The sequence below is a fragment of the Anomaloglossus baeobatrachus genome, chromosome 3, assembly GCF_048569485.1.
Source record: "Anomaloglossus baeobatrachus isolate aAnoBae1 chromosome 3, aAnoBae1.hap1, whole genome shotgun sequence".
NCBI classification, from domain to species: Eukaryota; Metazoa; Chordata; class Amphibia; order Anura; family Aromobatidae; genus Anomaloglossus; species Anomaloglossus baeobatrachus.
Window position 1 is genome coordinate 630,045,826 of NC_134355.1, and position 23,195 is coordinate 630,069,020.

At 43.6% G+C, this 23,195-nt stretch overlaps 1 protein-coding gene across 1 annotated transcript in view; it reads right to left on the minus strand.

Moving 5' to 3' along the window:
* NBAS (NBAS subunit of NRZ tethering complex) overlaps positions 1-23,195 on the minus strand; it is a 1,027,824-nt gene that overhangs the window by 246,605 nt on the left and 758,024 nt on the right. The window contains 2 exon segments of the mRNA XM_075341124.1: positions 14,712-14,914; positions 15,912-16,127. Of these exon segments, the coding sequence (XP_075197239.1) occupies positions 14,712-14,914; positions 15,912-16,127 (419 nt within the window).

Genomic DNA, 23,195 nt, shown 5'->3' on the forward strand with positions numbered 1-23,195 from the left:
ATCTGGTTTTTGTTTCGGGTGCGGAGAAACGAAAACAAATTTCAGCATGAAGCTTTTTTCCCCCCATTCTAATAAAAATAAAAACCGAGCACCAAACAAACAAAAACCGGACGGACTACTCTTCACTATTAACAAATGGATCTAAGTGATACATATAGCAAAAAGGGTCCCTTTATTATTGGATCCATCTGGTTTCTGGAGGTTTTTTTTGGGGGGGGGGGAAGGGAAGAAAATTTTCAGCATATAGTTTTTTTTTTCATTCTAATAAAAAGAAACAAACAACATCTGGCGTCAAATAAAAACCGGACGGATTACTCTGCGTCGTTAACAAAAGGATCTGTCAATTTTTAGAAAAAGAGACCTAATGCATCAACTTAATAGAAGGGTCCTCCAATAATAAGTTCATTAAAGAATGTCCCCCCTTTTGGGACCTCCAGTGATCACCTGTAATCTTTGGGCAGATCAGGGTTGCTTTGCTCTCCAGCGCCACCACAGGAGACATTAAGAATTACACTGCACCCATGTGTTATCAGTGCAGTCCTGGAGAGGATGGGTCCTCTAGGGCAAGAGATGCTCTAATCACTTTCCATTCTGGGCAAGGGATGAGGTTCCTTAACAAACGACCCCTTCTCTATTAACTAAGACTCACCATATACAGTGTATGAAAATGGGGTTGTAAATTGGACAAACCCTTTAAACTCAACTACGACAGATATTTGCACAGCAGAAACAAAGCTCAGATGGAAGCCGACCCAGCGTAATGAAATTGATGAGAAACTGTTAGATTTTCAGTTTGTTTACTGAAAAATGACATGTGGGATCAGAACGAGCTAAACGAAGTACATGGCAGCCTCAAAGGAAGAATGGATTTCATCCTTCATCCTTATTAAAAAAAAAATGTTTATTTATTTGCCGGTGGCAGGACATGCTGAATCTGCTAGACAAGCTTAGAGGAATATCAGAAAGAATATATTAAAGTGTCAGTGCAGCTGAGGATATAAGTCAGAACACACCAGAGTGATTGCTTTCTTCAGTCCTTTCCTTTATTAATTGGGCAGTCTATGACTGATAATAGATAGCAGAATTCTAAACTTAACATGTATTCACATAAAATGACCTTTCTGTCAACGTTTTGATCTTTCCTTGTTACTCATTGTATCATTAATATTCATTTTTTTTTGTTTTTCACCAGTTTGCCCCCTCCAGGATTTAGATCTAATTCTCAGTCTTCCCTGAGCTAGTGGGTGGAGACCAGCTGCTATGATGTCTTCCATACAAGGCACACACAGATATAAGGGATTCCTGCTCCTCCCCTGTCTCTCTGTAGTGCACCCAAGGATGCAACAGCATTCTGGGGGCATCAAACAGAGGTACCGAGACGTGTAGATGTGTATCTGTGATTTCAGCACTAGGGTGTGATTGCAAAGTTACTGCTGCTGCTTCTGAGTATGTTACAGATAAACAGGGAAGTACAAAGATATTCATGTCTGGTGTGTACTGTATACAGAAGACATCATAGCATCCAGTCTCTCCCAATAGCTGCACGAAAACTGTAAATTAAATATGGAGACTTCACGGGGGAAAACTTTAAAGAAAAATAAACAAAAAAACATCAGGATACAAGTGACAATGTCCAAAAAGAAAGATTAAAATGTGTGTCTATGTGTCTGTCTGTGTCTGTGCGTCTGTCTGTGTCTGTGCGTCTGTCTGTGTCTGTGCGTCTGTCTGTGTCTGTGCGTCTGTCTGTGTCTGTGCGTGCGTCTGTCTGTGTCTGTGCGTGCGTCTGTCTGTGTCTGTGCGTGCGTCTGTCTGTGTCTGTGCGTGCGTCTGTCTGTGTCTGTGCGTGCGTCTGTCTGTGTCTGTGCGTGCGTCTGTCTGTGTCTGTGCGTGCGTCTGTCTGTCTGTGCGTGCGTCTGTCTGTCTGTGCGTCTGTCTGTGCGTGCGTCTGTCTGTGCGTGCGTCTGTCTGTGCGTGCGTCTGTCTGTGTCTGTGCGTGCGTCTGTGCGTGCGTCTGTGCGTGCGTCTGTGCGTGCGTCTGTGCGTGCGTCTGTGCCTGCGTCTGTGCCTGCGTCTGTGCCTGCGTCTGTGCCTGCGTCTGTGCCTGCGTCTGTGCCTGCGTCTGTGCCTGCGTCTGTGCCTGTCTGTGCGTGCGTCTGTGCCTGTCTGTGCGTGCGTCTGTGCCTGTCTGTGCGTGTGTCTGTGCGTGTGTCTGTGCCTGTCTGTGCGTGTGTCTGTGCCTGTCTGTGCGTGTGTCTGTGCCTGTCTGTGCGTGTGTCTGTGCCTGTCTGTGCGTGTGTCTGTGCCTGTCTGTGCGTGTGTCTGTGCCTGTCTGTGCGTGTGTCTGTGCCTGTCTGTGCGTGTGTCTGTGCCTGTCTGTGCGTGTGTCTGTGCCTGTCTGTGCGTGTGTCTGTGCCTGTCTGTGCGTGTGTCTGTGCCTGTCTGTGCGTGTGTCTGTGCCTGTCTGTGCGTGTGTCTGTGCCTGTCTGTGCGTGTGTCTGTGCCTGTCTGTGCGTGTGTCTGTGCCTGTCTGTGCGTGTGTCTGTGCCTGTCTGTGCGTGTGTCTGTGCCTGTCTGTGCGTGTGTCTGTGCCTGTCTGTGCGTGTGTCTGTGCCTGTCTGTGCGTGTGTCTGTGCCTGTCTGTGCGTGTGTCTGTGCCTGTCTGTGCGTGTGTCTGTGCCTGTCTGTGCGTGTGTCTGTGCCTGTCTGTGCGTGTGTCTGTGCCTGTCTGTGCGTGTGTCTGTGCCTGTCTGTGCGTGTGTCTGTGCCTGTCTGTGCGTGTGTCTGTGCCTGTCTGTGCGTGTGTCTGTGCCTGTCTGTGCGTGTGCCTGCGTCTGTGCGTGTGCCTGCGTCTGTGCGTGTGCCTGCGTCTGTGCGTGTGCCTGCGTCTGTGCGTGTGCCTGCGTCTGTGCGTGTGCCTGCGTCTGTGCGTGTGTCTGCGTCTGTGCGTGTGCCTGCGTCTGTGCCTGCGTCTGTGCGTGTGCCTGCGTCTGTGCGTGTGCCTGCGTCTGTGCCTGCGTCTGTGCGTGTGCCTGCGTCTGTGCGTGTGCCTGCGTCTGTGCCTGCGTCTGTGCGTGTGCCTGCGTCTGTGCGTGTGCCTGCGTCTGTGCCTGCGTCTGTGCGTGTGCCTGCGTCTGTGCGTGTGCCTGCGTCTGTGCGTGTGCCTGCGTCTGTGCGTGTGCCTGCGTCTGTGCGTGTGCCTGCGTCTGTGCGTGTGCCTGCGTCTGTGCGCGCCTGCGCCTGTCTGTGCCTGTGTGTGTCTGTCTGTGTGAGTTAATAAGTGATCCCTAATATTTATAGAAAATAAAAGAACAATATATATTTTACTCAAAAATATACCTATAAAAAGAAAAATCAGAATAACTGACAATTTTGCAGTGGCCTTTTAATTTTTGCCAGAGCTGTGATTTTTCTCTTTATAGGTATATTTTTGAGTAAAATGTAAATTGTTCTTTTATTCTTTAAACTCCTGACAACGTCTCCGAATTTGCAAGCAAAAATTGTTGTAATTATTTTCTGAAAATGAGAAATGGTACAAATAACAAAACAATGCACAGAGCTTTTACACCTCGAATAATGCAAAGAAAACAAGTTCATTATCATTTAGAAACAACAATACTAATATTTTACCTCAGGAAGAGTTCAGAAATCAATATTTTGTGGAATAAGCATGATTTTTAATCCTAGCTTTAATGCGTCTTGGCTGCTTTCCACCAGTCTGTCACACTGCTTTTGGGTGATCTTACGCCACTCCTGGTGCACAAATGTAAGCAATTCTTTGTTTGATGGCTTGTGACTATGTATCTTTCTCTTGATTACATTCCAGAGGTTTTCAATGAGGTTCAGGTTTGGGGATTGGGCTGGCCATGACAGGGCTTTGATGTGGTGGTCCGTCATCCACACATTGATTGACCTAGCTGTGTGGCATGGTGCATTGTCCTGCTAGAAAAACCAGTCCTGAAAGTTGGGGGAACATTGCCAGAGCAGAAGGAAGCAACAGGTTTTCCAGGATCACTTTGTATGTGGCTTGATTCATACGTCCTTCGCAAAGATGTTTGTTGAATTCTGTTTACCTAATTTTCAGCTTTCACCAACACCTGGTCATCTAATGGTTAGATGGAGACCTGGAGAGGCGTACAAGTCACAGTGTTTTGCACCCACTGTGAAATTTGGTGGAAGATCAGTTATGATCTGGGGATGCTTCAGCAAGTCAAGATTTGGGCAGGTTAATCTTTGCAAAGGATGTATGAATCAAGCCGCTACACACTGTCATTAATGTCTAAACCGTTGGTAACACGAGTGAGTACACCTCTAAGAGAAAATAGAAAAATTGTGCTCAACGTATCAATATTTTGTGTGGCCGCCATTATTTTGAAGAACTGCCTGAACTCTCTCAAGCATGGAGTTCATTAGAACTTCACAGGAGCAACTAGATCCTCTTCCATCCTCCAAGATGACGTTAGAGACGATGTTGGAGACCTTCCTCTCCTCCACCTTCTGTTTGAGGATGTCCCAGAGATGCTCAATAGAATTTCGGTCTGTAGACATGAATCACACATTCTTGATATCAGCTGAACCAAATAGGTTTATCTTGGTCTCATCAGGCACCAGGACATGGTCCCAATAATCAATGACCTAGTCTGCTTGTCTCCAGGAAACAGTTTGCAGGCTTTTTTGTACATCATCTTTAGAAAATACTTCCTTCTTGGATGACAGCCATGCAGACCAATTTGATGCAGTGTGCAGCATATGGTCTGAGCACTGACAGGCTGACCTCCAACCCCTGTAACCTCTGCAGCAATACTGGCATCACTCATTTGTCTATTTTGAAAGACAACCTATGGATATGATGCTAAGCACGTGCCCCCAAGCTTCTTTGGTCGACCATCGTCAGACCTGTGCTGAGTGGAATCTGTCTTGTGAAACCACTGTATGGTCTTGGCCACCATGCTGCAGCCCAGTTTCAGGGTGCTGGTATCTTCCCATACCCTAGGCCATATTATGTAGAGCAACAATTCTATTTTTCAGATCCTCAGAGAATTCTTTAACATGAGCTGCCATATTGAACTTCCAGTGACCAGTATGAGAGAGTGTGTGAGAGATAATACCAAATGTAAAACATCAGCTCCCCATTCGCACCTGAGACTTTGTAACACTAATGAATCACATGACACAGAGGATGACACCGGGGAGGAAAAATAACCAATTGGGCACAATTTGTTCATTATCACTTAGGGGGTGTATTCACTTTTGTTGCCAGCAGTTTAGACATTAATGGTTGTTTGCTGAGAGGGAACACCAAATTTACATTGATATACAAGCCGTACACTGACTACTGTACATTGTATCACAGGGTCAGATCTTCAGTGCTGTCGCATGAAAAGACATAATAAAACATTAACAAAAATCTGAGGGGTGTACTCACTTTTGTGAGATACTGTATGTGTATGGCCAAGTAATGGTTGTGATGTACATTGCAACCAATCAACGCTTTTACTAACAAGTCAGAATATTGTTTTAAAAATCTTGAGAAATTATAGTCCTCAGTCAAAAATCAAGAAAAGTTAAGGGTGGCTACATCGGTATAAAAAGAAACCATCCATGAGTGAATTATTACCAGTACAGGATATAAATGTTTACATGTGCTTTTGCTGCACATTTTTCTCCTGGGTTATATCCAGTTATGTCCTTTGTGCCTAATAAATAGATTTTAATGGACAAAAGATATTTTGGTGAGTGCCATGCATAGAATTCCACTTTCACAGACTACTGTGGATCTTAGTTTTTTGCATGGAGCACCCAATGCTATGTGCGCTTACCTGGTGAGCTTGCTGGTATACGCTGTTCCTGCTGTAGCTTTCCTGCTGGGTTTTCATCTCTTCCCCTTTATGACCAAGCACAGCCTTCCTTCCATCCAGCTGTCAATTATTAGCATTTCTCTTATGCTTAAATACTCCCATCTTCCCTGGATTGGTGCTATTATTTAGCTATTTCAAGCTCTGGTTGTAAGCAGGTGGCTTGCTCTCCTCTCTGCTATTGTTGCTGATAGTTTGCTGAACTTCTACCTGAGTCACCTGGGAATAAGTAGTTCATGCATTTTCCCCTGTGTGTCCTCCATTTGTCTTCTTTAGTGTTTAGTGGGGGTTGGCGAAGAGCTCATCCCATCCGTTCACTATTTTTCCAGCACTAGGGATACATAGGGTCAGGTATCCAGCTCGGCGCATAGGTGAGGAACCTATCTAGAGCGGTGAGGGACCCCAGGGACCAGCAGTAGGTTTGTTCAGGGGTCACCATCTTCCCCTTCCCTAGACGCAGGGTTCCTTTTCACCGTTCGCTTGGTACTCCCAGGTACCTAGCATGACACCTCCTTGGTAAAGCTGACGTTTTGGTCTTTATTATGGACAATACTTTGGTACAAATGTTATATCATACTCTCAATGATGAAAATGATAATATAATAGGATACATTACTTTATAAAGCACTGCACTCCCTAACAGCTTCAAAAAATCCATAGTGAAGGTCAAGGTACGGTATATATTATTTTAAGGTGAAAACTCGAATACAACCCTTGATCCATTTATATCAGGAATCTATTCCATAAATTTAGAAACCCAGAGCACATCAGGGAGCATAGCATGAGATTGAAGAAGTCATAGGATTGGGGGTTAAATGCATTAGAGGAGAGTCACACCATTTCTCCCAAATTCTGTGGAACGTTTGGTGGAATCCGAGGTTTCTATATACTATGTTCGAATGTGGTATTATATTGTTCACTAATTTTTTTCATAGATTGATAGTGGGTGGCATCCCCAGCACCCATGTGAATGCTATCACCTTCCTGGCAATAAATGTAGCTTCACACAAATATTTTATTGTAGCGTGGCAATATTCCCTCATTTACAATTCCCGAATACAAATCAATTGGCGCCTCAATTATCCGCGCTAATGTAGACATTACTTTGCCCCAGTATCTCCTTACTATCCCATAATCCTATAGAAGATGCAAAAAAATTGCTTCCCCACAACTAAGACAATTATCAGATGATAAGCTGTCGAATCTATATAGTTTATGCGGGTTTGGGTAAGACTGATGTAAGATATATCATTGTAATAATTTATTTGCGGCTGGTGATCCCACCGTGTGTGTCTCTAAACCATCACTCCACTGTGGAAATTGGTGTATTATAGCATGTTTCATTTGAAAGTACCTATAAAAGGTCCCTATGGGGGAAACCATATAGTATATTAATTTGTTCAAATGATAAGAAAGTTCCAGTCTCAACAATTTGACTAAAGGCCGCTTTACACGCCGTGACATCGCTCAAGCGGTCTCGTTGGGGGTCACGGAATTTGTGACGCACATCCGGTCGCTTTATCGATGTCGTTGCGTGTGACAGCTATAAGCAGTTTTGAATTGTCGCAAAAACGTTCAAAATCGCTCATCTGTGACATCCCCCCTATTCTCGATTATCGCTGCTGCTGCAGCTAGTGATGTAGCTCCTCGTTGTTGCAGCACCACACATGGCTGTGTGTGACACCGCAGGAACGAGGAACCTCACCTTACCTGCGTCCACCGGCAATGAAGAAGGAAGGAGGTGGGCGGGATGTTCGTCCCGCTCATCTCCGCCCCTCCGCTTCTATTGGCCGCCCGCTTAGTGACGCCGAACGAACCGCCCCCTTAGAAAGGAGGTGGCTCGCCGGTCACAGCGATGTCGCTAGGCAGGTAAGTACGTGTGACGGGTCCACGCGATGTTTTGCACCACGAGCAGAGATTTGCCCGTGCCGCACAACTGATGGGGGCAGGTACCCACGCTAGCGATATTGGTCACGATATTGCAGCGTGTAAAGCGGCAGTGTAAGTGTTGTTACTCCATATTGCTTTCAGAATATTGGTATTGGTAATGCTTAAAGGTGTGAGAATTCAGGGTTACCCCATATCTGGGTCTCACCTATTTGATGAGTAAATTTTAATATTCGCTTACTATCTCAGCATACCTGTATTGCTAAGCTGTGTGTGAACAATAAGCCCTGTGGTGGTCTTGCTCACACTGGGTTCCCATGTAAAAACTGCATAAAATGAGCTTCTGCATTAGTTAAAAAGGTGGTCAACTACAAAGCATAGTGGCCACATCAATTTAAAGGGAACTTGTCAGGTCAAAAAAGTGTTATAACCTACATGCAAGAGCATGTGTAAGCTAGTAACCCCTTCCTACCCATCCCTGTGATATAATATTGTGGAATATGAAAGAAATAAAATATTTTATTACTTACATGTTCCCTATGTAAATGAGCAGGTCTCTAGCCCCATGGGCGTCGCATCGCCCCGTGGGCATTTCCATGCTTTCCATGGTATCACGCCCCTTCTCATCCTGATGTTTACTTGCCGGGTTCAGACGCGCACTGCACATGACCGGAACCGCAGGAGTCTTCTGAGCATGCACAGTGCGCGTCTGAAGCCGACATCAAACACCAGGATGAGAAGGCGGCAAGAATGGTAAGTGCGCATGCGCGGGATTCTGAAGGAGCAGACGTGACGTCGCTCATGTAAATATATGGGATCATGCCCGCAGGGGCGTGATACCATGGAAAGCATGCAAACAGGGCGATGAGACGGCCATGGAGCTAGAGACCTGCTCATTTACATAGGGAATATGTAAGTAATAAAACTTATTTTATTACTTTCATATTACACAATATTACAACACAGGGATGGGTAGGAAGGGGTTACTAGCTCACACATCACCCTGCTTGCAGCTTATAACGCTTTTTTGACCTGACAGGTTCCCTTTAAAGCTGGGAAAGAAGGCTTTTTCTAAATACCTTCTTTTTCCAATTCAGCCTGTGAGCGGCGCTATCGCTGTCCGCTCATCCCCATCACGTGACCCTGGCTGCAGTGACCTCTGATGTTCAGTGATATCAAGTCAACTTTCAGGAAATGGAAGTTGACCCAACATCACCGAAATGGGACCCAGTCTCACTGATTGAATGGGCTGTGGGTGGAGTTTTATCGCACAGCACAGTATCCCCCATGCTCTGTTAGTCTGTAACATGCTGGCCTGTGACATGTGATGAAACCACACTCAGCCCAGTCAGTCAGGGAGACTGGGTCCCGTCTCGGTGATGTCGGGTAAGCTTCCAATTCCAGAAGTTGACATGACATCAGCGGACATCAGAGGCCAATAAAAATGGTTATGTCCCAGGAAATTATACAAATAAAAACTTCAACTCATCTCACAGAAAACAAACCTTCACATGACTCCGCCAGCAGAAATATTAAAAAATGTATACTTCTCAAAATTTGGAGATGCAAAAACCTTTTTCAAAGCGTTGTTTCAGCGTGTGATAGTAGCCAAACATAAAGAGACAATATAAACCTGCTATCGTCATTGCACCGATCCAAAGAAAAAAGTCGCCCATTCACTTATACCACATGGTGAAAAGCATTAAAAATAACAGCAATTCTTGGCCTGCTGTTGAGTTGTTTATTCTGCCTCCCAAAGAGCACAGTATGGCGCAGCTCACATTTATCCTGCGCTCTACACTGAGGGCTTACAGCAGGGTTTACATGTAAATCTCTAAAGTACGGCATTCAGACAGAACCCTTGACAGAACATTCCACATAATGAGGCATAGGCAGTCACTCTGGATTCTCTATGCCCAATGATTCAGTAATGTCCATCTTTTTAAAAGTTTGTAAAAGCGCGGTCAGACACAGTTTTGTGCATTTCTGAAAAGACGGACACCACTGAACAGACGTGAGAGATCACAGTATCTCTGCCTGCCTCATTATAGTGATTGCATCCGTCGTGGGTTTCATCTGAAACACCTCATTCTGAGATTTAGATGTAAACCCCGATGTAAGCACTTAGTGTAGAGCACAGGATAAATGTAATCCAAAATTTAATGTAAAATGTTCCCAGTAAAAGCTTCAACTCCCTCCACAAATATGATGCAAATCCCCACTCTTCACTGTAAACAGAAATACAGGGGGTTCCCATGGTACCAATAAAAGAAATGCTCTGGAAGAGCGCCATGGCTCATCTTTCTCCAACCTCCAAAAGAAACCAGCCAAATCTGCACTCCCAATTCCGCTCTCTTCTGAGCATTTTTTTTTAATTTTCACGGTTGAATGTTATAAAATTTTGTGAAGCACCTGTGATTCAAGGTGCTTACCCTTCCTCTAGATAAATTCCTTGATGGGTGTATATCCAAAATGGGGTCACTGGTGGTGGTGGGGGGAGGGTGTTCCACTGTGTAGGCACATCAGGGGCTCTGCAAACATGAGATGTTGATATCTATTAAAGCCAATTTTGCACTCTAAAACTCAAATAGCAGTCCTTTACTTCCAAGCCCTGCTGTGTGCCCTAACAGTAGATTTCCTCCACGTATGGGGTATCCCTGTACTCTGGAGAAATTGCGCAACAAACTGTAAGGTCAATTTTCTGGTTTTACCGTTTGGAAAATCAAAAAATTGGGGTAAAGCAACATTTTTTGTGGCAAAAATGTTTTTTCTCATTTCCACCACTCAACGTTATAAAATTCTGTTAAGCACTTGTGGGTTCAAGGGGCTCACTACACATCTAGATAAATTTCTTGAGGGGTGTAGTTTTCAAAATTGGGTTTCTTGTGGGCAGTTACTGCAGTTTAGGCACATTTTCAGTTTTTCCTTCTACGTTGCTTTAACTTGTGAAGCATCTTAAATAACTTAATGACAAAATATAGAATTGGTGGAGGAAAGTTGAATTAGATGGACCCAGGTCATTTTTCGACCTATGTAACCTAAAGGGTTAATAGCTTCTTGGATGTGGTTTTGAGCATGTTGAGGGGTGCAGTTTTTAGAATGGTGTCACTTTTGGATATTTTCTGTCACCTAGGCCTCGCAAAAGTCTCTACAAATGTGATGTGGTCCGTAAAAAAAAAAAAAAAGGTTTTATAAATTTTGTAGTAAAAATGAGAAAAATGATGATAAACTTAACGCTTGTAAAAAAAAAAAAAAGTTTCAAAAATGGTACTGATGTAAAGTAGACAGGTAGCAAATGTTATTTATTTACAATTGTTTGGTATATACGGTAAGTCTCTGGTTTAAAGGCATAAAAATTCAGATTTCGAAATTTTCAAATTTTTGTTAAATTTTATATTATTTCAAAAATAAACACGAATAATATCGACCAACATTTACCACTAACATGAAGTACATTGCATCACGAAAATACAGTGTCAGAATTACCGGGATCCAATAAAGCAGTGTTTCTCAACGCCAGTCCTCAAGACCCACCAACAGATCATGTTTTCAGGTTTTCCTCAATCAGGTTTCTAGGATTTCCTTTATGTTGCACAGGTGATGGAATTATTCCCTGTCTAATATTGAGGAAAACCTAAAAACATGATCTGTTGGTGGGTCTTGAGGACTGGAGTTGAGAAACACTGCAATAAAGTGTTCCAGAATTAGGCCTAAGACACACGGCATGAAAATTGGAGCGCGTGGAATGCAATAAAACATCGCATTCCACTCGGACCAATAATAGCCTATATGCCAGCACACATGAGCGATTATTTTCTCAGCCCTAATCGGACCGAGAAAACAATCGCAGCATGCTGCGGGTGCAATGTGAACCTTGTTTCTCTTGCACCCATTCAAGTATATGGGGTGAGAGAAAAATTGCACTGCACTCGCAGTACACCAGTGTCTCGTGAGTGCAGGGCGAGAATTGCAATAGCCGGCAATAGAGGAGATAAGGGGATAAATCCCTCCGTTCCTCAGCGCCGGCCCTCCCTTCCTCAGCGCCGGCCCTCCCTTCCTCAGCGCCAGCCCGCCCCTCCTCAGCGCCGGCCCGCCCCTCCTCAGCGCCGGCCCGCCCCTCCTCAGCGCCGGCCCGCCCCCCTCAGCGCCGGCCCGCCCCACCTCAGCGCCGGTCCGCCCCTCCTCAGCGCCGGCCCGCCCCTCCTCAGCGCCGGCCCGCCACTCCCCAGAGCCGGCCCGCCCCTCCTCAGAGCCGGCCCGCCCCTCCTCAGCGCCGACCCGCCCCTCCTCAGCGCCGGTCCGCTCCTCCTCAGCGCCGGCCCGCCCCTCCTCAGCGCCGGCCCGCCCCTCCTCAGCGCCGGCCCGCCCCTCCTCAGCGCCGGCCCGCCCCTCCTCAGCGCCGGCCCACCCCTCCTCAGAGCCGGCCCGCCACTCCTCCATGATCGGACCTCAGTTGCAGTGACACTCGCATGACACTCGGCTCTCCGCTGTGCTGTCAGCGTGAGCCGAGTGTCATGCGAGGATCGCAGCAGTCCCCGTGTGGCCTCGGCCTTATTATACCATTAAAGTTAAAAAAAATTGGCGTAAAAGGGTTAAATACATGTTCTAAACGGCATTACTGCATGAGACCGAGTATCACTACACACAATGAATTAAGATAGAATATGTGCCTTTAAACTAAATACACATCTCACCGGTTAGGAAGAAGTTAATAATATTCAGTACGGTTACAATACTGTGCAAACTCCAGACGCTTTTGATTTGGGGCCCTATTGGGACACAACTAAATTATGGTAATTAGTGCTCAAATTAATTTATTTCGAGTGGCAGGCCTTTGATGTTATTCTCCGTACTTGAGCTCCTAAAGCAATTTTTGGGCCATGTTTGAGATCCGCATTTTATGCATGGACGGCCGGGGTATTTATGCGCCGTGTGCCCAGATGATACTTTATTTTCCATCGACAACAATTATCTATCTCTTAAACCCTTCTATGCTGGAGAGGCCTGAAGGTGATTAATCATTTCCCCTCTGGCTCTGAAGGGCCTAATTAGTTAAGTCTCTTCATATTGTGGATATCCATTTGGAGACCAGTATTGTAATAGACTCCTGTGTCCTGGAAAACCCTCAAAGCAAACATGTGGTGCTAAAAGGCTGCAAAAAGTGAGAATACAGGCCAAAAACACAAAAGTACAGGGGTTGTATATACAATTAGCATATAAAATTTAAAAGGGAACTAAAGAGAACGTTCACCTGCTAAAACATTAAAGATTCAGACAATTTTCATTTTTTCGGTTTTAATATTTTCCTCTCTTTCTTCCAAGAGCTATAACTTTTTTAATATACCATCAACAAAGCCATATGAGGGCTTATTATTTGCGGGACAAATTTTTTTGTCACCATGATTGACCCCATTCATTTCACCATACAATGAGCTGGAAAACAGGGAATAAAAATCTAATGGACTACATCATTTGTTGTGCAATTTCTCCTGAGTACAGAGACACCCATATGTGGAGGGAAACTACTGTTTGTGCGCCCGTCAAGGCTCGGAAGTGAAGGAGCGCTATTTGAGTTTTGAAGAGCAAAATTGGCTGGAATCATTAGCGGATGCCATGTCACGTTTGCCCAAGTCCCTGATGTACCTAAACAGTGGAATTGTGACAAAATGCATATGGGATTGGCTGCAGGGGTGAGGTGATTGGAAGAGGACACCATCTGATGATTGTCGCCAGGCCTCAGAGGACGAATGACAGAAGAATGGACATCAAAAATGGTCTAAAAAATGCTAAACAAAACGCCCAGGAGTTTCGCAGCATTCCCACGCTCATTTATTATTAAGTATGCAGCAGCTTCAAAATGCCTATAGAATGGATTGGCCACTTCTTTTAAAGGGAACCTGTCAGGTGCAATATGTACCCAGACCCACGAGCAGTTCTGGGTGTATATTGCTAATCCCTGCCTAACCGTCCCTGTATCTAGTAGCATAGATAAAGAGATCTTTAGAAAAAGTATTTATAAAGATCCCACATGATATGCTACGCCGGGACTAGTCACTTCCCCTGGCTAGTCAGCCCGCTTAGCATGTTAGTACACCCCTGTGGTCGTGCTGACATGATAAATGCTTAGCGTCAGAGGATGGTCGCACTCACCTCTCTGCTGCCATAGCGTGCGAGTCCTGGATTTTGGCTCAGTGTGCATGATCCCGGACTTTCGGTCATGCACACTATGAAGCCGGGTGTACGAGTCCTGGCTTCAAACCTATGTAGTGAGCATAACCAAAAGTCCGGGATCATGTGCAATGAGCCGAAATCGAGGACTCCTACGCAATGGCAGCAGCAGAGGTGAATGCGACCATTCTCTGATGCTGTGCATTCATTAGCATGTTTGCACGCCCACAGGGAGCCTAGCCAGGGGATGTAACGACCTTGCAACTAGTACCTTGCCTCACTAGCATAGTATAAAATATCTTTAGAAATAACTTTTCTATATATCTCTTTATCTATACTGCTAGATACAAGGACGGTTAGGCAGGGATTAGCAGTATGCACCCAGAACTGCTCATGGTTCTGCGTACATATTGCACCTGACAGGTTCCCTTTAATGCAAACCTATAATTTTAAGTCGTCATATTTGTTTAATGATGAAAAATACCATTTCTGGCCATTATATGACTTGTATCCTCCATTTTTAATCAGTTTACCCCTCTGCATGCTCCCTTTCTAATTTCCAGTTGTCTCTGAGCTAGTGGGTGGAGACTAGCTGTTATGAAGTCTCCCATACACAGCACACACAGACATGAGGGATTCCTACTCTCATGTCTCTTTGAAAATAAGGTTTTCCAAAAAAAAAAAAAAAAATATGAAACATCAATGGTGTTTGACTGTGGGGGTCACATGTGACAAAGGCTTTTAGAAGTTTGGATATTAAAATGGACTTTGAAAACAGATGAACAGAATGTCTGATGTCATTACCTCAGTTCAGCGATGATTTTCTCGGTGGAGCTCTGCACAACGTCCTTAGGGCTGATGTCTGTATCACCCACCGCTACTTCTAACAGCTTCTGTATGGTGCTCAGAGACTGACCGTCTAGGCACATCGTTACGGCCAGATTCCTCAGCTTCTCCTTCTCCGATCTTGAGAGATCGTACATATGTGAATACTTCTGCACACGATCCTGGTAAACAATGCGTAAAAATTATCTGTTATGGCTCGAAATGATGGAAAGACAAAAAACTGAGAAATGGCAGCGAGTATCTAGCCAAAAATATCATTACCAAAGGTTCAGATGAGCCACTGGCCACGTGCGTGGTCAATAAAAGTACACACTTTGCCTTTTGTATTCTAACTTTGAGTGTTGTCTACTTTTTGGATTTTTTTTTATCCTTTGAAGCAAAAATTTGCAATGTTTTCTTTTCAGTTCTGAAGCAAGACAGTTTAGGTTAATTTATCATATAGATTTTTAAATTTAAAGGGCACCAAATGGGAAATCTTGACATTAAAGAGGACCAAGCACCAGGATTTTCATATATAAACTAAAACCAGTGCTATACTAGTGCTATCATGCTGATTCTATACATACCTTTAGTTGTGAGATCGGATGTATAATTTCTGAAATATAGGCAAGTAAAGTTTGTGAAATGCACTGTTATTTGATTGACAGGTGCAACATAATATCTAATAGGTGGGTCAGGTTTTGCTAGTTATTCCTGCTGCTGTCTGTCTGCCTGTCCTTCCTCCCCCTGTCATACCAGACACAGGAGGAGGAAGGACAGGCAGCAGACAGGGGTGGGAATAACTAGAAAAATAAGATCTACCTATTTGATATTCTGCTGCACCTATCAATCAACAGTGTATTTCACAAACTTTACTTGCCTGTAATTCAGAAAGTATACATCCGATCTCACAACTAAAGGTATGTATAGAATCAGCATGATGGCGCCAGTATAGCACTGGCTTTAGTTTATATATGAAATTCCTTTTGGTTCGTCCTCTTTAAGGAATCTTACTAAAAAGCCCTTATAAAGAGAAGTTTGTGACAATCCGGACAAGGACTAAACTCAACTAGCTTAATCCTTTACAAAACAAACAGGCACCAGTTATTGTTTTATACAGGATGGTCTAAGTTTTAACAGATATAATGACATACCAAACGCTGTTTTTGAAAGTCTTACCTGGTCCAAACTTCTTAAATGGGTCACAAAATCATGACCAAGAGTTTCCAGGTGAGCGAGGGACTGCTGTAGATGGCTCAACACCCCATCATACGAGACAGCGGAATGTGCGGCCTCAGTGACTTCTGCGGAGGCTTTCTTTCTCTGCTTCTCAAGAAACTGCTTAACAGTTGTAATAGTCTTCTTGGTTATCTCCCTCCTGGCATCCACTGTCAACTAAAGGGTAAAAAAAATAATTTAGGGCTCGATATTAGGGTCCACTATGGTTCAATAACCAACATTTTTTTGTACATTTAGGCTACATTCTGCAGATTTTCAATGCAGATCCTGAAAAGGAAAGTTAAAGGGGTTCACCAGGTTTTGTGCAGCATGATGTAGGGATAGAGACCCTGAATCCAGCGATGTGTCACTTACTGGGCTGCTTGATGCAGTTTTGATATAATCGCTGTTTTGTCTTCTGCTAATCTAGCTATTCTCAGAATGCGGAGCTCGCATAACCCCGTCCCCACCACTGATTGTCAGCTTACTGTGTACACTGTGCAGGCAGAAAGCTGCCAATTGATGGGATCAGCATGGTTTCTAGTCTTCTAGTGAATCTGCTGCTGACAAAACAGTGATTTTATAAAAACTACACTAAGCAGTTTAGTAAGTGACATCGCTGGAATCAGGGTCTCTGGCTCTACATTATGCTGCTCTCAGATTAGGTAGCAAAGTAATGATATTCTACCAAAATGTATCCATCACATTGAGCAGAAATTAACATTTGGAAGTTTAGATATACATCACCAATTTCTCCTCCATCAGTGAAGAGACTCTGATCAATAGAAAATCTGATTTTATGTTAATTTGAAGTAGAAATTGGCAAGAAACAAGCTTCCCTGACCTTAAAGGGAGTATGTCAGCAGGTTTTTGCTATGTATTCTGAAGCCAGCATGCTGTAAGGGTTAAAACATAGGATTCAGGGATGCCTGTGTTGTCAAGGTTTGATCTGTTGTTTATTTGCCATGTTTGTTTAAGCAGCAGGACTCATTGCTCAGACTACCATGTCACACACACACACACACACACACACACACACACACACACACACAGTTTGGCATGCCCCCTTCTTTGATTGACACCTCACTGTCAATGTACAACCTCTGTTGAGAGCCTGATGTGGGCAGGGAAAGCTCTTTCAGCTCTGCTACATGGTTAAATCTAAAAACCCTGATTGCGTCAGAACGGCTGCACACAGTAATTAAGTGATACAACATTGGATTCAGGATCTCTTTGCCTACATCATGCTGCTCTCAGAGGAGGTAGGAAAAAGCTGCTGACAGATTACCTTTAAAGACTTAAAGTGGACATCTCAACACTTTCTCACTAGTTTACTGATGGCCGAAATAGAATAAGATTATTTTTTCAGTACGTGAGTGTGTGTTTCATGTGATGTGCGTGTTCTCTATGTGTATTGTGTGTGACTGCTCAGTGTGTGTTGCGTATATGTGTGTGCATGATACGTTCTGTGTGTTTTGTGTCTATGGTGTGTGTTTTTTGTGCAATGTGTTATATGTGTGTGTGCTGTGTCTGTGGGGTGAGTTCTATATGTGCATTGTGTGTGCGCGCTCTGTATGTGTGTTATGTATATATGCTGAGTGGTCTGCATGTGCATTGTATACAAGCTGTGTGCTCTGTATGTGCATTGTGTATATACTATGTGCTCTGTATGTGCATTGTGTATATACTATGTGCTCTGTATGTGCATTGTGTATATACTATGTGCTCTGTATGTGCATTGTGTATATGATGTGTGCTCTGTATGTGCATTGTGTATATGCTGTGTGCTCTGTATGTGCATTGTGTATATGCTGTGTGCTCTGTATGTGCATTGTGTATATTATGTGTGCTCTGTATGTGCGTTGTGTATATGATGTGTGCTCTGTATGTGCGTTGTGTATATGCTGTGTGCTCTGTATGTGCATTGTGTATATGATGTGTGCTCTGTATGTGCGTTGTGTATATGCTGTGTGCTCTGTATGTGCATTGTGTATATGATGTGTGCTCTGTATGTGCATTGTGTATATGCTGTGTGCTCTGTATGTGTGTTGCGTATATGCTGTATATTCTGTATGTGCATTGTGTATATGCTGTGCATTGTGTATGTGCGTTGTGTATATGCTGTGTGCTCTGTATGTGTGTTGTGTATATGCTGTGCATTGTGTATGTGCGTTGTGTATATGCTGTATGTGCATTGTGTATATGCTGTGTGCACTGTATGTGCATAGTGTATATGCTGTGTATTTTTTACATCTGTATGTTTTGAGTCTATTAGGCCAAAGCTCAGTAGTTGGTAGCAGTTCTGTATCTGGGCTATGTGAGTATAAATCATATGACAACGCAGGCCAACGTGCAACCTAAGAAAAAGACGCATGCAAGGTAAAAATAGATTAACCCCTTATGGCTACCCCCAAGTGACGCACTGAGAACGCGTGTACATGACATGCAGACTATTATTTTTTTCATATAATAAACTGATAAAAAGGCACATATGATCAGACGCCCTAACGCCATCTTACGCTCCACACAACGAGGCTTGAAAGAGCTTCGGATGATAAGTGTCAGCTTGTGACATGAAACAACTACCATGAAAGAAGAAGAATTAATCAAATATTATGAGCGTGAGAGACGCTAAATATTTGGAACAGAAAACTGACATGTGAAAAGCCTCAGACGTGTCATCTCCTCTACCCGCTTGTTTTGACAGATTCAGATCATGGATTGTACGACTTTTAGACTTGAGACAGAGAACAGAAAGCCTCAAAGAGAAGCCGAGCTTCAAAACACCATGCTCAGCATCATGCCTTTGTTCATTACCACAGAACAAGCAATATTTGATCTGAAATTATTGGCCAGGGCTGGAAGCGGAGAACGGGAGCCAACGTAGTGAGAAATCAGGACTAGAAAAACATCAGCTTAGAAGAAAGGTGAGACTGTGCGCTCCACTATCTTTTCCGCACTGTAGAGCTCGGCATCTTTTGCAAAAACAAAAAAAATAAAAATCTAGAAGAGACCTGACAGCTTCTGGTCCTTGGGCAATGGTTGGAGATCTGTTCATCTTTGATTTGGTCATAAATCAGATTAGAAGATTGTACAGGAGAAGAGCTCATGACAAATGTACAGTTAACAAGGTGTCAGGGAGGTGTCACGGCCGTCTTACAATCAAGTGGCAGCGAGTGCTAGAAGATCACAGAGATTGTCTGCATGTGTTGTTATCTAACAGTTCTCTGCAGCCAGTGGACACTATAACCCTAGGGAACTGTTGTCTTGCCTCTCAGTTGCTATCCTCTAACTTCCTTTATTAACCTCACCCTGGGGTGGTTTAGGTGCGGTTTATAGTTTGCTCCTGGCTTTGGTCTGCAGTGGTTGTCTCCTGTTTATCCAGAGACTTTTGTGGTTGCTGCTCCTCAGGTAAGTGTTTATCTTTTGCCATCTACCAGGGCTCTGGTGATTGTAGTCGTGTTTTCCCTGTATTGTTCCCTTGTGTCTTCTTATAGTATTAGTGGTGTTGACTAGCGCTCATACCCACCATCCTTACTTAAGGCCCATTTGCTAGGGGAACACAGGGCTCCAGGTATCCAGCTCGACGACAGGTGTGGAACCTGTATAGGGTTGGTGAGGGCAGTGAGGGTTGTTGTCAGGGGTCAACATTTCTGACTTACTCTAGCAATAAGACATTCCTTTCCCCTTCCTTTGTGTTGTTCTATAAGGCTGACATAGCCTCTCCACCCTGCCATGATACAAGGGCTGTAGAAACTAAGCAGACAGCTTTTTTTTTTTTTTTTTTTTAAAAAAACCATTTTCCAAACAAGCTTACCACACAAAAAGAAATATAGAAGATTCAACTGGGGAACATAGGAGACAAAAAAAGGATGGCTCCAACTCAGTCAGCTTCTCCCTGCACTATTGGAAGTGATTGACAGGTCTCTCGCTATGAAAGCAAACTGTTAATCACATCTAGCAGCATTGGGAAAAGCTGACCAGGGACGGAGCCAGACTGGTTTTGTCTCCATCTACTGTCAATAATTGAACTGTGATTTGGGCAGTATGAATCAGAGTATAGGTTAACTGTCAGCAGGATTTTGCTATGTAATCTGAAGACAGCATACAGTAAAGTACAGATTTCAGCAATGTGTCCCTTATCAGGCTCTCTGCTGTTTTTTTTTTTTTTACTTGCAGTGATTGTTTTAGCATCAGGAGATTATCATTGCTTGATCTACATTAGCTACTGCAGCATTTGTACGATACTCTGACAAGCCCCTTTCTGTGATTAGCAGCTCACCGTCTATAGACCATGTATATAGAGCGCCTGGTGTGGGTGGGGCAACTTTCTCAGCTCTGCTGTATTGCTAAATCTAAAAACTCTGTCACAACTGTTTCACCCAGTATACAAAATGATACAGAGGTGGATTCAGGGCCTTTCTGAATACACTGTGCTGCTCTCAGGTGAGGTAGCAAAAATCTGCTGACAGATTCCCAATAAGTAAAAAAAAAAAATGCACCCACGGTATTTAATATGCTTTAAAATATGGTGATCTACTCAAGAGATCCAGTATGGTAGTGGTTTGATCTGCTGGTTACACATATAGACCACAGACTTACAGAGCAACTTTTATTTTATATATTTTTCTTTTGTAGTCAGAAATTACAAAGCTAAGTAGTTAAAGAGGTTTTCCACTAATAATATGAACCCCTTTCTTTTATCCTAACTCTTCCTAACTAACATTTTCTTAATAGGAATATGCTACGTGCCGCAGAGAGATCAGCTTAAAGGAGCAGAGTTGATAGCAGAAGTCTATTAGGAAATGTGACGGGGTATGCGACAGAGCAGGCAGAGACACCAGGCCGAGGAACAATCCAACGAGATTTATTGAGTCAGAGAGTATAGAACATCCAATATCTAAATGGTTCTTTAGAGTCCATAATGAGCCCACACAAAGGAAAAAGATCTGGGGAACACCCGGCAATCCGATGCCAGGGCAAATGCAACAACAGTCCTTAGATGAGTTCCTTAAATCCATCAGCGTGGCAGCCGATCTTCACTGTTCAATAGTCCATACATGGGCACCAGGATCTGGCCGCAGAAACAGATCCTAGCCCTTCACCCAACCAAGCATCAACTAACTCAAAACATGTGGCTGAATCTTCTACCTCTCCTTAGATCCACCTCCTAGATGGGAAAGGGTTCACACCCACTTTTGAGTATGTGGCTTTATATGGAGAAGTTTCCAGAACTACAGGCTTGTATAGGATGAGTCCCATGTGGAGAACAAAGACACAGTTGCCCACTAGATGTTGACCTAGGCCTGATTACATTAAAGGCCAGACACATAGGTCAGGGAGGGACACGCTGTTACAATACTGCTGGAAGCTTGATTACATTATGGTGCAGGCTGGGGGGGACACACTGTTACAGGAAAGTGTTAGTTTGGAACAGTTAGGACAAATAAAAGGGGGTGACAATTGTAGTGGAAAACCACTTTAAGCAAGACCTTTAAAAGTGCTCATTTGAAAAAGTCTTCTAACTTATTAGAAGTGGGACACAATTACCCTTTCATTCTACCCTATAGATTAAGTTTCCATCTTTTACCTCCATAAACCAGAAACTAACAAAACAATATGTTGGGAAAATACACAAACTAATATCCCTGTGCCCTTTTCTTGGTGCCTTTATGTCCTATTGATATCTATACTGAACAAAGAAAAGCCAAAAATCAATGCAAAAGGAAAAAAAAAAAAATCAAGTAATGTCAAACATTTCCTAAAGAGAACAAAGAAATCTGAGCGATACTCGCAGGAGTTTACTATTAAGGGTCTGGAGAGAACAGTGCGCTCACGTAACATTCAGCTGCCTCACATGGATATGGGAAGCCTTCCTTAATAATGTTCACTGTCACCTATAATAGGCTCCACACATCGATTTACATCTTTATATCTTTTACTAGAGTCTGGAAGATCTGGTCATGACCCCAATTCAACATCCAACATAGATGGAAGATATAACCTTCCGAGAAGAAAAGACAGTGAGAACATCGGATACGGGATGGCTGCAAATAAATAATATTCACACGTCATATTCAGTCCCCATGATGGGAGGGAAATCTAGAGCAGAGGTCTGTGGCTGCATAGCATGCTGAGACTTGTAGTTTCCACAAATTGATTGAGCACTATAGATTAACATATCTGCCACTGTTCCATCCCAAAGAGACATTTTATGGCCCCATTCTCAAGATCTCGCAGTCAATTACGCAATTATTACGGTATCTATCATTTGAGTAGGTGACAAGTTTAAACACTATAAACGACATTGACGGGGAAAAAAAAAACATTTGACATACGATGGTAGTTTTAGCCTGCAATTGTCTTACTTTGTTCATTGTCAGACCCCCGATATGGAGTTTGCAGCCTGATTTAGGTTTCAGAGTTTTTTTCATCTTTTGTGAGTGTCTCTTGCAGTAATATAGGCTGGATGTGAGATTTGCTAAATTTACAAGAGACTGCAATCTTCCTTTACTCATTTCAGCAAAGCTCCAATATCGCACTTTCCTCTTTTTTATAGCCTATTTTCTCTGCCCTCCCGGAGACTATACATGTTTTTCTCCTTCTCCACAGAGTGAAAATCTGTGTAACATCTCCCTCCTTCTAGCTACTGCAATTTCTTACTGTGATGTTGGGATATGGAGGAGGTGTATCTTGCTGTACAGATTCCTATTTCAAGCTTGGTTCACTGTCTTATTTGTACTGCTTCTGTGTACATTGTATTGTTTGTAAGTAATCACCCCCTATAGTGCAAGGTTATAGCCTCTTGAGGAGCTTCAGTCCCTGGGTGTGGGGGGAGGTGGGCCTAGAAACCTTTTGGCTTACCTGGGAGATTCAGTCAGTCAGTCTGTTTGAGAACTTGAAGGAAGAAAGATTGAACCTCTGGGAGAAACTGGCTTCTCAGAGAGAAACTGGACATTTATTTATCGCTTACCGGACTATATGTGTGTTACTGGACTAATTTTACCCTCTGTTTTGTGGATTATTTGATGGACATTCTGGATTGCTTGGAATAAATATGCTTTGGATTGCTCACTCATCTATCGCCATGTTGATCGTGTGATATGAGAGAAGGACCCCGTGACACTTACACTGAAAGAAAAGAAAAGGTAGCAGAAAGAGCTGTAAGAACCAGGAGCTCTGATGGATTTGTAACATTTTTGCAGAGCACTCAGCTAGATAAAGGACTTACAGACTCTCTGCAAC